Source organism: Urocampus carinirostris, chromosome 20 (assembly GCF_059441175.1).
Source record: "Urocampus carinirostris isolate Australia breed hairy pipefish chromosome 20, RoL_Ucar_1.0, whole genome shotgun sequence".
NCBI classification, from domain to species: domain Eukaryota; kingdom Metazoa; phylum Chordata; class Actinopteri; order Syngnathiformes; family Syngnathidae; genus Urocampus; species Urocampus carinirostris.
In genome coordinates, this window is record NC_142368.1 from 16,452,387 (window position 1) to 16,470,282 (window position 17,896).

At 38.9% G+C, this 17,896-nt stretch overlaps 1 protein-coding gene across 2 annotated transcripts in view; it reads right to left on the reverse strand.

The window, feature by feature from the left end:
* LOC148346385 (glutamate receptor ionotropic, kainate 2-like) overlaps positions 1 to 17,896 on the reverse strand; it is a 125,890-nt gene that overhangs the window by 83,234 nt on the left and 24,760 nt on the right. Inside the window, exons 2-3 of one of the 2 annotated variants that reach the window (XM_088325633.1) lie at positions 3,798 to 3,965; positions 3,465 to 3,722 (exon numbers count right to left, since the gene is read on the reverse strand). In XM_088325633.1, coding sequence (XP_088181759.1) covers positions 3,465 to 3,722; positions 3,798 to 3,965 — 426 coding nt within the window. Of the gene's footprint in view, positions 1 to 3,458; positions 3,723 to 3,797; positions 3,966 to 17,896 lie in introns of both variants that reach the window. The other variant, XM_088325632.1, reaches the window with a different exon arrangement.

Genomic DNA, 17,896 nt, shown 5'->3' on the forward strand with positions numbered 1-17,896 from the left:
ACGTCAGACAGTGAAATTAAATGCGCTGAAAAATTAGATTTCTTATGGAGAGATGTTTAGGCGGTTTTGCTGATTTTAGCCTTAAAATCTGTCACAAAAATAAATGAATAAAATGAAAAGATTTTGCTATTATGGCTCTTTTGGTCAAATGGGTTCCCCACCCCTGCTATTAAGCATTTGTGGAAAGATCTGAAAAATGCTGTGCACAAACGACCACCATCAAACCTTAAGGAGCTTGAGCTGTTTTTGTAAAATTAAATGGGCAAATATTTTGTCTCAAAATGTGCCAAACTTCTAGAGACAAACCCCAGAAAACTAAACTATGGCAATATGTCACTATGTTATTCATGGGCCAATACTTTTGCAAGGCACTGTATATATAAAAATTATTATATATTAGCTGTATGGCTATTTGAGACTTGGTCTTTTCTACAAATCGGGAATCGGGTTATACATTTTATTTTGAAGGGCAACAACAAACGGATAAAACAGACAATGCTCTCCAAGTAGTGTTCATTTTTCAATCGTGTCAGCGCTAGTCGGTATTTCAAAGGCCGTCATAACGCGCTCTATTTTTCTTGCGTTAAGCCGAAAGCTCGTAAATCGCCTTCCATTTGAATGTCATTCCCTTTCGGCGCAGCAATTACATTTCGGCTCGTAGAGATATCACGTCGCTAAAATACAACTGCTGTCTTAAAGGGGAGAATTACCAGGCCCTTCCTATAGCGGGTGAGAAGACAAAATGACTCATAGTTCCTCAAATTTTAGAAACAAAACAAATAAAGATTTTCATTATTCTGAAAAAAGAGAAGCGTATTTCCCATGTGGTAATTCTGAGCCAGTAGTGAACATTGGTGTTTAGTGTTGGAGCCGTGATCACTATAAACCTTGATAGTCTCATATCATGACACAGCCTAAACACACATAATTGGTTCATTCCCTCCAACAATTGGTCGGTGATACGGAGGGGGGCATGGATATGGATATTCTAGGGTGCTCCTTCCCAATATTCTCTCCAGGCTGCGCGCACTGGCCAGACCTTCTAAGCGCACAAGAAAATCTATTCGGCTCAGAAAATTCAGGGCTCGAAGTGGCAAAATTAATTTAGAATTAGAGTGTATGCAGGCAAAAACAATGCAGGTTCCCTCTGCAGTGCAGTATTTTAAGGTCATTGTCAGCACAAGATTGAGTAAATGAAAGCAAGCGTGCACGAGAGCTCGCCATCGCCTTTCTTTCAGCTCCTTTCCTTAAAGAGTTCCTTTTTTGTTTTGAGATAAGGGGGACTAGAGAGGCGGCAGGAGGGGGTGAGGGAATGGGAAAGATGACTTTAAAAAAAAAATTGTTATCGTATTATTTTTGATCATGAAGGCATTAAAAAAATGGAAAAAAAGTTTGTGATTTACTCTAGTTATCACCTGCAACAATTAGACAACCTTATTACATGTCCTTTCTCACTTACCTACCTGACTACGTCAATATTGCCACTCAAGTTTCAATTTTTTTTTACGGCTCGGCACACTAAAAAGAGCCACCGAAAGGCTCTGCAGATTGTTTCGTTGCTTCCATCCATATATTACCAAATACTATGTAACAATATGCACAAAATTACTTAAAAAAGGGGGAAAAAATGAAGCAAAAAAGGAAAATAGACAAAAATTAAAAAAGAAAAGAGGAAAAAAAAAAACGAATAAAAGAAATGAAAAAGCAAAAAACAGGGAGAAATTAAAAGGCAAGAAATATGAAAAACGCAAGGAAAAAAAAAAGAGTAGAGGGTAACAAATAACCAAGTGGTCCAATCCAATACTTCTGACAACAATGTAATGCCCCTCGATGTGATCAATGATGCACTCAGTCGCTGATTAAGTCTCGTCGCCAATTTAATACCAAAACAACAAGCGGTATAAATACTCAGACAAGAACTATTGTTGGTCGTAACTCACACCTTGCACACACAGACTAACTTCAAAGCATAAAATTTCCGCATCTGTCGCCCCCCTCCCTTGTGTCATGTCCTATTTTTAAGGGCTCATGCGAGAACACGAACAACAGTAACAAAAGTAACACAAATTACAGTATTAGGTTATATATAAATAAATTCACGTGATAGTTGTGTAAACAACTGACATGTTAGGGGCTAGCTTTACAATATTACATTAAACCCATTAAATTCATTAAAACTTTGAAAACGGAAACTCAACAAAATACAACTTGATTTATTCTCAGGTTTTAGAAATGTCTGATAGAACATCGCTCCTGACCTATCGTGAAAGAAAGCTAGTGCTTTTCAGAAGAACGGGACAGTTCTTTGTCTCCAAGTGAAGGAAAAGGAAGGGGAAAGAGAGAGTAATTGGATTGAGCCTTAAGTATAACAAATGGTGAATAGGAGACAGTCATATTTGCGTTTTGGTAATTCTGTGCCACTAGCGGGCATCGGTGTTTCATGCTGGACGTTAGTGACGGAGAATTGGGAACATTCAGTACTTCCCGTTTACCTCGTCATTACTTAAAGCAGCGATAGTTCCATATCACAACAAAATATACTGTAAATACAAATAATAGGACGATTGGTTCATTTCCCTCACACAATTGGTCACTATTTCTGAGTGGGTGTGGCTTTGGAGATCTAAGGCGCTTTCGACTTATCTTTGTGAAAACTCACTTGCACCCCAGAAACTTCACCCCTCCCTATGATTTGCGAAATAATGGGACAGTCTTTGTCTACTTGTAAGGGGAGAGGAAGGGGAAGGGAGAGTAATGGGACGTACTTACCCTGTTTTCACTTAAAGCACCAACAGTAGAAATGTTAAGATTACAACATAACATAATCAAAGATAATAAGTTAATTCCCTCCCACAATCGCCAGTAATCCAGAAGGGGCATGGCTACGTAGCTTCTAGGGAGGTTTGCTCCCCTTAAACTTCCCCCTTCTCCTAGACTTTGAAGAAAATTATCTTTTCAATAATAGGATTGAGCCCTATGTTTAGTTAACTGAAACTGTATCTTATGAGTACATCTGCAATAGCTTTTAGGAATAAAAGGAAAAAGTATAACACATGATGAATAGGAGTCAGACATATTTGTGCCACGAGTGGGCATAAGTTTCATGTTGGATGGTACTGAATTGGGAACTGACTTTGAGTCATGATAGCTGTAGTTTTTTATGACACAACACAACATAAACACGTATAATTTGTTTATTCCCTTCCACTTCGCTTATAGCTTGTCAGTAATGCTGAAGGGGCGTGGCTACGAAGATGCTAGGCCAATCCCGAGCTGTTTGTGTAAAAGGAGGCTTGTAGCCCTAACTTTTGCCCCTTCCCCTATGATTTTGCAGAAGAAAGAGACAGACAGTCTTTGTCTTCTCGTGAGGGGAGAAGAAGGGAAAGGAAGAGTAATGGGATGGATACTCAATCGTACATAAAGTTACTGGAAATGAAAAATGGAGCAGCATCCGTTACCTGTACCTGTGCTATCGTCATAGACCACGGTGACCGTCCTCCACTTGAAGAAGTGGACCAAGTCCAGGATGGCTCGGCTGAGGGACGAGAAGTCCGGGTACAGGCTGACGTAGTAGGAATCCCGGTTGTCGGACACCTGATGCTTCCATTTGGTCTGCACATGGGGCACGCCCAGAGCGTTGCAGATTGACTGGACCGCGTTGGCCGACGAGCTGTGGGACGGGCCGAAAATGGCCGCCACGCCCAGCGATAGTTGGTCACATGCTAGGATGGGACAAACAATATATTATTTATAAACTGCATTTTCTCAATAAGTTCCTCCCGAGTTGTCGCACCAACCTTTCCGCGAGGCCTCAAAGCTGTCAAAGATGTTTATTCTCTGGATGTCGTAGGTCAGCGTGGTGTTTGGGAGCAACGTACGGTTCCTGTTGATTGTGTTCAAGGCAAATTTGAAGGCCAGTTCTTCAGCGCCGGAAGGGCCGCTCTCAATGGATTCGAATATCCCCCCTGGAGGGAAGAAAACACATTGAAACAGGAGTGAGTAAATCATCAAAAAGGGTAATGTTGCAGAGAAACAGAGTCAGCTCTGCATGAACTAACTCTAACCCTTAACCCGTGGACTGCACTGTTGACGTGGATCGGTTGGACAGTGACACTGGTAACTTTGGTTTTCTACAAAATTCCCCCCTTTGATGATTTAAAATCATCGACTAGAGTCGTCTCGGCACAAATTTAGCTTGGATTAGACTCGTGGTGAGGATTGGTTAAAAACATCTGCTGAAACTCGAGCGATCGGACGTTGGGGCGTTTGAAAGAGACTTTGGCTGATGATTTGAAATCTTCAAAGGGGGGATCATCGTGGAGAAACAGTCAACTCAGCACAAATTTAGCATCAACAAGACTCGGTATCGGTTAAGAGCATCGTTTGAAACTAGAGCGAATAGACCTTAGGACATAGACAGACTTAGGTTGTTGATTTTAAATCATCAAGGGGGGAATATTGTAGAAAAAACGAGAGTCAACTCGGTATGAATTTTGCGTGGGCTGGAGCCTTGACAGGGATCAGTTAGAAGCATCCACGTGCAATTGGACCTTGAGACACTTGTTAAAGACTTTTCTTGATGATTTGAAATAATCAAAGGGGGGAATGTTGTGGAGAAACAAAGTCAACTCTGCAAAAACTTAACTTATACTGGACTTGTGACGTGGATCTGTTAAAAGCATGTGGGGTATTTCATAAAGACTTTGGTTAATTATTTAAATTAATAAAAATGGGGAATATTGTGGATAAACACAGTCAACTCTGCACAGACAAAGCGTGGATTGGACTTGTGACATTGTTCGGTTAAAAATATTCATAGAAACTCAAACAATTGGTCCTTGGGAGTGGTTGATGATTTGAGATCATCCAAGGGGGGAATATTGTGGAAAAACAATAGATTGACATAAACTGAGCATGGACCGGACTCATGCCAGGTATCAGTTACAAGCATGTGTGGAAATTCAAGCAATTTGACCCTGGGATGATTGAAAAAGACTTAAGTTGATGGTTTTAAATAATCAAAGGGGGGATATTATGAAAAACAGGGTCAACTTTGCAAGAAACTACTGGACTGGACTCGTGACGTGGATCTGTTAGAAGCATCCAGGAGCCTCGAGCAATTGAACCTTGGGACTCGGGAGAAAGACATTGCTTGATGATTTTAAAGCATCAAAGGGGGAATATTGTGGAGAAAATAGAGTATACTTAGCACAAACTTGGCATGGACTGGAATCATGATGAGGATCCGTTCGAACTATCCAACGTTTAGACCCTGGAGCGCTTGAGAAAGGCTTTCATTGATGACTTCAAATCATCAAAGGGGGGAATGTTGCGGGTAACAGTCAATTTTGCAGATGTTGGGAATGAAATTGGGATTTCTTTGTAACAAAACCGACACTGTTTTTCATGGTCACTGCAGCCAAGCAGAGAGTCTCCTCATGTGCCACCTTTCCGGATAATCCCTGCAAAGTTGAATGTTTTTTCCACAATAGCCCCCACGCCGACAAATTATGACGGATACGGCAAATGGCGCGTGAAGGTGCCGAGAGCCGCATCGACAGGCAACATAAGCGTATTCGGTTACCGGCGGGCCGGGATGTAATTAATGACGTGCGGGAGAACGTTGAGTTCGGTGGTGGGCGACCTCCCCTAACCGCTTCGCTCAGCCTCGACAGGAAAACGCTCGTTTTTCATGTCGCCCCCTACAGATGGCAATCCATCACCACACCCCAAAATCTCGCCATTTTTTCGAGCGCCGGCGTTCTTTTCTCCGTTAATGAGCAGAGAAACGGGATAAACGAGGCTTTTACAGCGAATGATCGCCGCCGAGGTGTCGTTAATTTGAAAAGGGCTCCCCTCAGACGGCTTTATTATTTCCGACCCAAGCCGAGCCGTTAAAGCGCTCAACGGCCCCTTCAGTGTCGTTCGTAATTTCAAATTTAGGAGTGGAGACGAAAGGAGCAGCTTCGAAAGTTGGAAGGGAGGCGAGCGCTACATGAACACTTCTTGTGAATGATTACGTCACTGCTGATAAAAAATTATTCATGTCAATATTGTGGGATCAGTTAAACAGTTTCATGATGTATTTCTATACATTCAATTAATTTATAAGCATATTCTAAAACAATCATGATTTTAAAACAATTTTGTTTTTTTTTTAGTATATACCGTAAATTCCGGACTATAAGCCGCTACTTTTTTCCCAAACGTTCAACCCTGCGGCTTATTCAGTGATGCGGCCAATTTATGTAATTTTTCTAACGGCTGCCAGCGGCGCTCGAGTACAAAAGGTAAGATTTAGACCGCTGAAATATATGCGCCGAGGAAGACTGCAACTTCACTAAAACTGGCCGCATGCGAAAGGCAACTTTTTCACAAGTCTGCCAGTGGATTCTGACAGCGTGGGGCAGCATAAAAAAATCCACCATCACCAACAGGTTCCGAAAAGCAGGGTCTGCTGCGTGCCGGAGAGGAGGGCACAGAATCAGGAGTGGATGAAAGTTCCAGCGACAATGAGAGTGCGAGTCCGGCTGCGGGAGCGTGTGACGACGTCTATATTACACTGTTTCTTTCCGACACTGAGGAAGACTTTGATGGCTTCAGTTCTAAGGAGGAAGATGAGGACGGTTTACCATGATTTTTACAAGTACGGTATGTTTTTTTTTGCAGACCCGTTTACTGTGTTGCGAGCGTGTTACTAGCGTGTTTTGGAATAAGGGAGCGTGGGACGACGTCTATATGACAAAGTTGCTTTTCGATGGCTTCAGTTCTAAGGAAGAAGATGAGGACGGTTTACCGTGATTTTTACAAGTACAGTATGTTTTTTTAACAGACCCGTTTACTGTGTTGCGAGCGTGTTGCTACTGTGTTGCTACCATTAACTGCCCTGTCACAGGCATCGTTTGGGATGAAAGTTATTATTATTAAAGCTTTGAAAACTCTCTCGGTGTACAGTCTTTCTTTGTAAATATGTGTAACCATGTATAATATGTATTTGCAACTGTAAATTTTTGTAATGTCTTTATTTCAGACACTTATTCTGATATTTTTCCCACGGGCGAATAAAAAAGAAGGGGCGAAAAAAACGCGGGCTGACGGGAAGTGGGGACCGTTAAAGGTGAGTGTTTGTGGACGCGTCAGACAATAGTGGATATATATTCTTCCCACCCTTATCTTTGTAAATATGCACTTTTTTCCTTGGATTACTTTCAACGGGACCCGGACTCTGCAGGTCTGCATCAAACCTTAAGTACCGGTATCATTTTCCGTTCATTTTGCCGGATGTGATTTTTGGACTGTGTACTTTTATGAAGGACAATTAGTTTCAATCGCGGGACTAAGTCGGGTTTGGGTTAATTTTGTGTTTGTGTTACATATTTTTAATGTGGGCGCATGCGGCTTATATACAGGTGCGGCTTGTGTAAGTTCCTCTTAAAATGTGGTGGGTGCGGCTTATAATCAGGTGCGCTCTATAGTCCGGAATTTACGGTACATTAAATCAATTGACAATAAGTGGATGTATTAATAATTAATACTAAGAAATATATTTGACTTTTCAAAATGGTATTTAATTTTTTCATGAATATGCTGTATGACTATATATGTATGACTACATAATTGTATTTATACTACATATAATAATCAATTGTTTTCATTATTTAAAAGTATTTTTCTGTTTTGCTTTTTTTTGTCTGTTTCTGTTTTGTTTTTTGTTTTTTTTTAAGTTTTGGTATTTCAGAGGCTTGTACCTTCGGGGAGGTTGCGGCTTTATGAATATTGAGTATATTGTATAATTGCGAATATTGAATATCACAAGTTTTTATCATCTATTCTTTGCATTTGGGAGAAAAATCGGACCATGTACGAAAAGAGTATCTCACGTTTTTTTGCAGATGTAAAGCATACATTTGTATGTATTTTTGTACATCATCGATATTACTTAGGTTACTTTACACTGATTTTTGTTTTATATTATAGAATATTCTTTTGTCTTGTGCCCTATTTTTCTATCTGTCCAAAACTACCACAAGAGGAAATAATCAAAATAAATAAATGAATTAAAAAAAGATATATATTTGTATTTCTATTAATGCATATTCATTGATAATACATATAATACAGTAATTCTGAATATAAATAACTAAATATTTCAGTTTTAAAACTCTATTAATTAAATTAATCATTATTAATTTATTCAAAATAAGGATGGGATTAAAACAAGGAAATCTACTCCTCACTAGGTTTAAAATAAGTTTTGATTTGAATTCGCTGTCTCCTGCCTCTTCTGCATCCACCCTCTACTCCACCCGACCAGTTGACGGCAGATCACACAAAAAGTAAAATCAAATGTCGTTTCTTCTTTTTATGAATATTTTCTTATAATGTTATTTAATGTAAATGGCACATAAGTAATATTTACTTTTATTTTTATGTTTTGGAACGCATTAGCATATTTGCATAGGTTTTAGTCCCCCGTTCTACAGCGATCCTTACCTCAGAACTGATTCATCGCCTTAAAAAAATTCCCCAAAATAATTTCAGCCTCTTAATAAGCAACATTTAGGAAAAAGACACTCCCGAGTGCGGCGCAAATCGTGGAAAATGACGCCAGCGTGGGGGTGAGAAATTCATTTAGGCGTGTCCTGAGAATCTAAATTAAATTACTCGGCAAAATGATCAGATAATAACTCGCTAATTCCATCCCGGAAGGACTCCTACGTATGGCGACCATTTTGTTCGTAGTGGATTTTTCTTTTTCAGTTAATTTACCCGGTGTGAATTTTTTTTCCCCTACCGTGGTGTTACAGTGCGTAAATACGAGACCGTGTTTATCAACGAGACACCGAGAAAGAGACGGGGTGTGAATTATGGTGCAAATGACTGAAAATACGCCGGATAAACGCCATCCATTTTTGCTCCATGCCTTGTGAGTAGGAAATGGAAGTGTTGCGTGGGAGTGTGTTTTCATACAGTGCCCCCCTCCTGATTTCAGTGTTTTTGTTTTGAATATTTATCACTCAAAAGGGTTTCAAATCTCACACATTTTCGTCAAAATGCAGTTTTGCAATGTTGATTCCGTTTATTATGGCCCTTTGTGGAAATGTATTGCCCCCCTGAACCTACAGTGAAGAAAATACGTATATAAACACCCTGCTATTATGCTATTTCTCCCACATAGAAATCCTGGAGGGGTCAGAAACTTTCATCGTAGGTGCATGTTCACTGTGAGAGAGATAAACTAAAAAGAAAAATCCAGAAATTACAATGCATTATTTTCTAACTATTTGTGTGATACAGCCGCAAATAAGTATTTGAACACCTGTGTATCATCTGGAATTCTGACCCTGAAAGCCCTGTTAGTCCGCCCGTTAGAAGGCCACCTGCACTCCATGTATCATGATGATCAATGATCAATCAGATGCGCCTGTTTGAAATCGTAAGCTGCCTAAAGACCAAACTAGAGTTTTTTGGTAATAATTCCACTAAGCGTGTTTGGAGGAAAAAGAATGAAGAGTACAATCTGAAGAACACCATCCCTACTCAGAAGCATAGGGGTGGTAGCATCATGCTTTGGGGGTGTTTTTCTGCACATGGGACAGGATGAGTGCACTGCATTAAAGAGAGGATGACTGGGGCCGTGTATTGTGAGATTTTGGGGAACAACCTCCTTCCCTCAGTCAGAGCATTGAAGATGGGTCGTGGCTGGGTCTTCCAACACGACAACGACCCAGGGCACACGGTCGAGAAAACCAAGGAGTGGCTCCATAAGAAGCACGTCAAGGTTTTAGCATGGCCCGGCCAGTCTCCAGACCTGAACCCAATCAAAAATCTCAAACTGCGTGTTTCTCAGCGACAGCCTAGAAACCTGACTGATCTGTAGAATATTTATGTGGAGAAGTGTGCTAAGAACCCTCCTGCAATGTGTGCAAACCTGGTGAAGAATCGTTTGACAACGGCTACTGTACCAAATATTAACATTCATTTTCTCGGGTGTTCAAATACTTATTTTAGCTATTTCACACAAATAAATTGTTAAAAAGACATGCATTGTGCTTTCTGGATTTTTCTTTTTAGTTTATCTCTCTCACAGTGGACAGGCACCTACAATGAAAATTTCAGACCCCTCCAAGTGTTCTAAATGGGAGAAATAACAAAATAGCAAGGTGTTTGTATACTTATTTTCTTCACTGTAATACAGGGTTACTACTGCATAAGGTAAGTTGAATTCGAGACTTTTAATGGCCGTTTTAATGCCTTTTGAAATGAAATTTAAGACCAAGTCTCTCTAAAATGAGATAAAAAACCCACAAATATTTCTTCCACACGATACATGGAACATAGTTTTACCCAGAGGTGGGTAGAGTAGCCAAAGATTTTAATGACTCAGGCAAAAGTACTCTCACTTCAGAATAATATTACTCAAGTAGAAGTAAAACTAGTCATATAAATACTTACTTGAGTAAAAGTGAAAAAGTACTCGGTGTAAAAGTTACTCAAGTACTGAGTAACTGTAGCAGCGTCGAGGTTAATTGATTAAAATAATATAATTAATGTAATTAACTTTAATTTAAAAGTAGATTATTTATTTATTGTATATTCAAGTGCTTTAATAAACAATAAAATTATATAAATCAAATTAATAACTTACAACAACAAAGTATATTTGTGTGTCTGTCTGTGTGTGCGGCTAATGTAAAAATATTTTTTAAATACGAAAGGTTAAATCAAAAACGTTTAGCGGTTGAAGATAATAATAATAATAACGATACATTTTCGCTGTCAACCGAATATCAAACAACAATAAAACAAGAATAAAACAAGTTAAAAATACCAAAATAAAACCAAAGTAAAGTTAAAATTAGAACTTAGGAAACTGACCGCTACATGTCTCCTCAAGTTCGATGTTGAATTCTCGAATGCAGAAATCTCCGTTTTTTTAGGCAAACGAAGGAGACGTTGCCTCTTGTACTGGAGCTTGGCAGCCTTTTTAAGGGGGACATGTTTTTGATTTGAGGACAGGGGAGTTCCTCGTCTTCTGTGTTATCATAGTCAGTATTGCTAAGCGCCATTTTCCGTCTTTTTCATCAGTAAACAACGTTTCTCCTCTAAAGGTGAATATTGTCACGTGACGAGGCTGCTATGTTTGATTGGTTAAACATGGTAAAAATGGCGGAGACAGACGGGAATTTACAGTACGTGTGTGTGGGGGGGATTATTAAGTAACGAAGTAATGACTTCAATGTTGCTGAAAGTACTGTTTATTCAAGTAAAAGTTAAAGTATAGGGAATTTAAAATACTTATAGAAGAACAAAATTTCCCCAAGTTTACTCAAGTAAATGTAACGGAGTAAATGTACTCCGTTACCACCCACTTCTGGTTTTCATACAGTGCCCTCTCCATGATTTCTGTGTTTTATTGCATATTTATCATTCAAAAGGTTTTCAGACCATCACCCACATTTTACAAAATGTAGTTTAGAAATGTTGATTCATTTATTAAAACCTTTCAGGCCCTATGTGAAAAAGTACTGCTGGTATGGGGATAAGGTTTAGTTTAGCCTCCAACGCACTGCTAACGGTAAGCTATGACTTTTTGGTGCTCCGCAAAAAGTTAATTGACAACATTAAAACCACAACCAATCAGTTCAGGGTGTCCCCCTGCCCACTGCCCGAAGATGGCTGGGATGGGCTCCAGCACCCCCGCGACAATACAGAGGATAAGCGGTGCAGATAATGGATGGACGAATGGATAAAACCACAACTGACAAATCTTGCAACATACACAGTAAAATAATCAATGTTGTCAAGCTGTTTGGATTTATTTTCGTTTTGTTTCCGTCGCCATTTATATTAGCTGCCGTGCGTTGCACTGTACTGAAAGGCTAATTTTTTTCATAGATGTTGAAAACCAGCGGAGGTGCTAACCACATGGTGTCTGTATGTTGTGTCGCTCATTGCAGGTAAATTGTTTCTGTTTTTTTATACCCGTTATTGTAATTATTTCTGTTTTCACAAATATATAAAAAGAATGATGTTGGTTAAAATTCAGATTGAAAAATATGTCGAGTTGAATTTATTGTAAAAGTTAAAACCGCTATAATCTTCAACATGAATATTTTTTAAATGTATTGACCTCAATTAGGTACTTTCTGTCATATTTACATCTCAAAAGATATCAACATATTTGAGACACACTATACTTTGACAATTTTGGTTCAGCGGGCCGGATTCAACAGCCTGCCGGGCCGCATTTGGCCAGAGGGCCGTAGTTTGCCTACCAAATGGAGTGCATCGCGCCGTAACGGTGGAAGATTGGGGCGCTATCGTTTTCTTTTCCCCCGCGTTCGAGACTTTCTGTTCACAGGACGCGTGAAAGTACAATTAGCTTTTCTTTACTCAAGGATGTTGACGGATGATGGAGTCGGATACGTCTCCATGGCGACCGGGAGGAGGCCGACCGGCAGAGGGAGGACGCGGGGATGGTTGATTTCCGCCCGACCCCTCGTGCGACTAACGACCGTGGATGGGGCCCGCGTTTCCACGGCAACCGGCCTCCTCAGGCTAAGTGGCCTCAGGTAAAGCGATCGGTGAGAAATCCCGCCGGGAAGGCGATGCGCGGATGCTGCTACCGCTTGTTTTTACCGTGCCGGCTGGGGTTTGACCTTCACCTGTGACACGCCGAGGGTCCGTTGGGGCCCCTGAAGTGTAACCGGGACTTCGGACAAAACGGCAGGGATGTGATATCGTTCTCGGCCAGAGTCAAATAAAGTATTACTCCGTTGCTGAATAAGTACCCATTATGAATACTCGTTTTTACCAAAGGTTGTTTTATTTCAGTGATTTATTATTATTATTTGTAATTAATGTTTTTATCTGTATTCATTTTTCTTTTAAATGTTGTCATTTTCTTATGTTATTTTATAATTGTGATTTTCATTATTTTCGTTGAAATTTGTAATATTCGCACTTTTAAACATTGTAATTTGGTAATTTGTGGTTTATTTTATTATTGTGTTTTATTTTAATCTTCCATTTTTAATTTATATTTAATTTTCATTTTTTTCTAACAAAATTAAAGCATATAGTTTGATAGATTTAATGGAATTTATTTGTATTTATCATACTTGGTCCTCAATAAAAATCAAATATTTGCTTCATTGCCAGAGAATTACTCGTTATTATTTTATTTATATACCATCTAAATAAATACATTTTAAGTTGACATTTTTTTAGACTTTGATCTTTTTATATTTCATATGTTTATTTTATATTTGTTTTACTTTATTATTTGATTGTTTTTATTTCATTAATTTGAAAAAATAATTGTCTTATTTTATAATGTTTCAAAGTCAATAGTTGAAATGAAAAGCAAAGATAGTTTTGCTAATTTTAGGGATTTTTATTTGTTTTTTTAGGCCATCCAAAAAAATGTAATTTATTCAAGTCATGTTCCTTTGTGATGCCCTTAATCACAAAGAGTCTCAAAGGGCTTTACAGACTAAAGCCTATTGTTAAAGTTTAGTACTCAAGACGAAAGAAATAATCCAATTCCTCCCGCAACCTTGATGTGGAGCTCTATGAAAAATCAAATGATTGCATCATTGCGAAATCAACTTTATCATTATTTTTATTTCATTTATTTTTCAGTTTTAAAATCATCCAAAGTAATTTTTAAAAATATTTTTTAATTGATTGTTTTTTATTTAATTAGTTTACAATAATAGAGACTGTTTTTTTTTTTTTCAAAAGGAAGAAAAGCACGACAGTTTTGCTGATTTTAGGGATTTTTCTTTTTCTATCGTAAAGAAATTATAATAATAATGGTTACAGATATACATATATATTAGTGAAATGAATACAAATATCACTCTTTTAAATGTTTATCTTTTTTTAAATCAGAAATATCAATTTAAATTAAGTTATAATCAAATAGAAATCTTATCAGAAATATTTTTACTATTTTACCGCAAATATGAGCAGAAAACAAGTCCACAGTGACTCAAGCACGCTCATCTCAACAATTTCTCCCCATCACCTGGCAGAGATCTCTCGAAAGAACATTTTCCAGGAATAAAAATCAATGTCTCATTCCTTCACTGCCTAATGCACAAAAGCGATCGATTAATTCCGTTTTGAAGAAAACCAACCGTGCCTTGAATAATTCTCCACCTGTTTGATGTCTGGCGAAAACAGCGCGATGTCATCGTCGGTTGGTAACGTCTCTAATCGCTCGGGTTGAGCTAACGTTCTGAAGGTTGTTTACTCAGTGCTGCCACCTCTGGCCTGAAGCAGAACTACAGTGGGTTCTATAAAATGTGGCGTGGGAGCAGTGTTCCCTCTAAGCTGCGGATGGCGCAATTGCGCACTGCTCGCACATTCTCAGCGCACAAGAAAATCTAGCCAGCGCACAAAAATCAGGGCTCAAAATTACTAATTAAGAAGCGACTTAAGTTACAGTGCATGAGGGTAAAAATACACGGGTTCCCCTGACGTTGTGTCCTAAATGCGGTATTTTGAAGTCGAGTCAAAGTAGAACGAAGTTGAGTAACGTTAGTAGAGTTTGTCGAGAACCGGCTTCTTCGGCTCGGCTCACTAAAAGGAACCGGCTCTTTCGGTTCCCAAACGGCTCTTCAGGTTGTTTTTGCTTCTTTAATCCCAACATGACCAAAAATTATGTAAAATTATGCTCAAAATGATTTAAAGGAAGGGGGGTATAGAACAAAAAAGAAAAAATACCAAAATGAAAAAGTAGTGAAAAGCTGAGAAAAAAATAAACAAAAGGAAGAAAAAAAAAGAAGGACAAATTTAGAAAAAAGCCAGAAAAAAAGAAAAGAAAGAAATGTAGGAAAAAAAGTAAATAGAGACAAAAAGAAAAAAGTAACAGCTCGGAAAAAATAAACATAATGAGATTGTTTTTGAAGGAATTTAAAAAAAAGTAGAAATAAAACACGGAAAAAGAAGAAAAAGTTTGTGTTGCATTCAAATAATTTCCAATTATATCAAGTGAATCTTTTTGCCAATATTGTACTTCCACTAAAAAAATGTGATTAAGTACAGTTCTGTATCTTACAAATAAGCCCCCAAAAATGTTAATATTATGTGACAAAATATATCAGGAAATAAAAAGAAATGGATATCTTGTGAAAGAATTGTAAGAACAAACGACGTTTGTAGGCCGTACAACCTTTGCAATAGTACATGAGTCAATTCATTCAAAAGAGAAAAATAATTTTGCATTGCCGGAAACTCAACAAAATGTAACATGATGTGAAGTTTTGGACATGTTTGATAATGATTTAGTTGCCACACTTGGGGTTGCTGTTGCTCACTGTTGTTTCAAGCGTTGCTCACCGACTTTGTGTGAAAGCTCAGACCCGTGGAAAATTGCAGAGAACATTGCGTGGGAAGTTCTGGAGTCAGGACGATCACTTATTATAAATTTTCAAAATACAAAATTTTTTGCTCATGCTAGCAAAATCTGTGGCTGACAGCAGGTTCTAGAATCGAGACGATATTTTTATGGATAGTCAAAAAACAAGATTCTCGCTAATGCTAGCAAGGCGCTAATAGTGAGTGAGCGTGAGCAAAAGGTGTTTATTTTGCAAGTACGTAAGCTGTATATGACAGCCGGATTTGGAATCAGGACGATTTTTTTTTTCAATACTTAAAATGCTATTGCTAGCAAAGTGCTAAAATCCAGGCATCTTGATTTGCTAGCAAAAGCTATTATTTTGCATGTCAGTCCTGCTCCGAGCTGTGGCTGACAGCAGGTTTTGGAATGAGAAGGAGAATATTTTAAAATATTTAAGAAACAAAATTCTTGCTCATACTAGCTAAGGCAACAATTCTGGAAGGTTGATTCAATAGAGCGCTAGCAAAGATGTTTGATCCCAAAGTCCTTTTCGACACTGTAGCATCGCTTACAAGGCAACAGACTATCACAGATAGTTTGACGCACTCTGCTCATGACTTAATGGTCTTCTTTACTAAGAAGATTCAATGCATACAGGAAGAAATTGCTAAAGACATTATTAATACCACACATATTAAAGGGCTGAAATCTACAGATGCACGACAGGGTGGCTGTCCTGGGAAATTGTCCGGTTTTAGTGAACTGTCACTTGATGATCTCAAACAGGTGGTAAACGCGGCCAAACCGACAACTTGCCAGTTCGACCCGCTCCCAGGTTCACTTATTAAAAGTCTTTTTGGCGTCCTTGGACCTTCAGTTCTAAATATTATAAACATATCACTCTCCTCAGGTGTAGTTCCAGCAGCTTTTAAGTCCGCCGTTATTAAACCCACACTGAAACGACCCAACCTTGATCCAGAAATCTTAAGTAATTATAGACCTGTGTCAAACCTACCTTTCCTCTCTAAAGTACTTGAAAAAGTAGTGGCACAGCAGCTGAATGTTTTCATATCCGAGAATAACCTTTTTGAATCCATGCAATCAGGATTCAGGGCTAACCACTCTACTGAGACAGCTCTGATCAAGGTAACAAATGATCTCCTACTGGCAATGGATTCTGGCGCTTCATCCCTTTTGCTGCTGCTGGATTTTAGTGCTGCTTTTGACACAGTGCACCACAATTTCCTACTAGAACGGTTGGAAAAATGGATTGGTCTCTCAGGAATCGTCCTCTCGTGGTTCAGATCCTACGTCTCAGATAGGACGCACTGTGTTAAATATTGTGAAATGACATCTGAGCCCTTTAATGTTACCTGTGGTGTTCCGCAGGGTTCAGTGCTTGGCCCCCTTCTTTTCAGCATTTACATGCTTCCATTAGGTGATATTATTTGCAAGTACAATATCAGCTTCCACTGCTACGCAGACGACACTCAACTATATCTTCCGTTGGAGGAATCTCCCACACTAAACTGTGGAAATTTGGAGGCCCTGCCTCATTGAGATAAAAGAGTGGATGTCACTCAATTTCTTGCGTCTTAACTCTGAAAAGAACGAAATGTTAGTCATTGGTCCATCTAAATGCCGTGACTTATTCTCAAAAACTGCTGTGAACATTGACAAATGTCACATCACACAGAGTGACTCAGTTAAAAATTTAGGTGTCATATTTGACCCTGATCTATCCTTTGAAATGCATGTAAAGAAAATTACTAGAACCGCTTTCTTCCATCTTCGTAACATTGCTAAAATCCGTTCAATACTGTCTCAGTCGGATGCGGAAATTATAATTCATGCGTTTGTTACCTCCCGTCTCGATTACTGTAATGCACTACTCTCTGGTCTCCCGAAGTCTAGAAACAAGTCTCTTCAGCTGGTACAAAATGCCGCAGCGAGGCTTTTAACTAGGACAAAAAAGTACGATCACATAACACCGATTTTGGCTAACTTGCATTGGCTCCCAGTTAGCCTTAGATGTGATTTCAAGGTTCTCTTAGTATTATACAAAATCATACATGGACTTGCTCCCTCTTATCTTTCAGATCTGATCTGCCCCTATGTCCCGGTCCGAAGCCTACGATCTGAGAGTGCCGGTCTTCTGGTGATCCCAAAAGCAAAGAATTGTTCTGCTGGTTCGAGAGCGTTCTTCATCCGGGCACCGGTGCTGTGGAATGCTCTTCCCCCTGAGATCCGATCTGCAACCTCAGTGGAAATGTTTAAATCTAAGCTTAAAACTCACTTCTACTCCTTAGCATATGAATAACCTACTCTTCTCGTCGGCTGAAAAATAGTCTGTGTAATATAGTGTAATAATCTGTGAAGCCCTTTGAGACTCTTCGTGATTTAGGGCTATACAAATAAAAATGACTTGACTTGACTTTTGCGTGTGAATGTGTGAACAGTGGCTGACAGCAGCTTCTCGAATTAAAAAGATGTAGTTTACAAAATTTAAAACACAATAGTCTGGCCTATGCTAGCAAGCGCTAA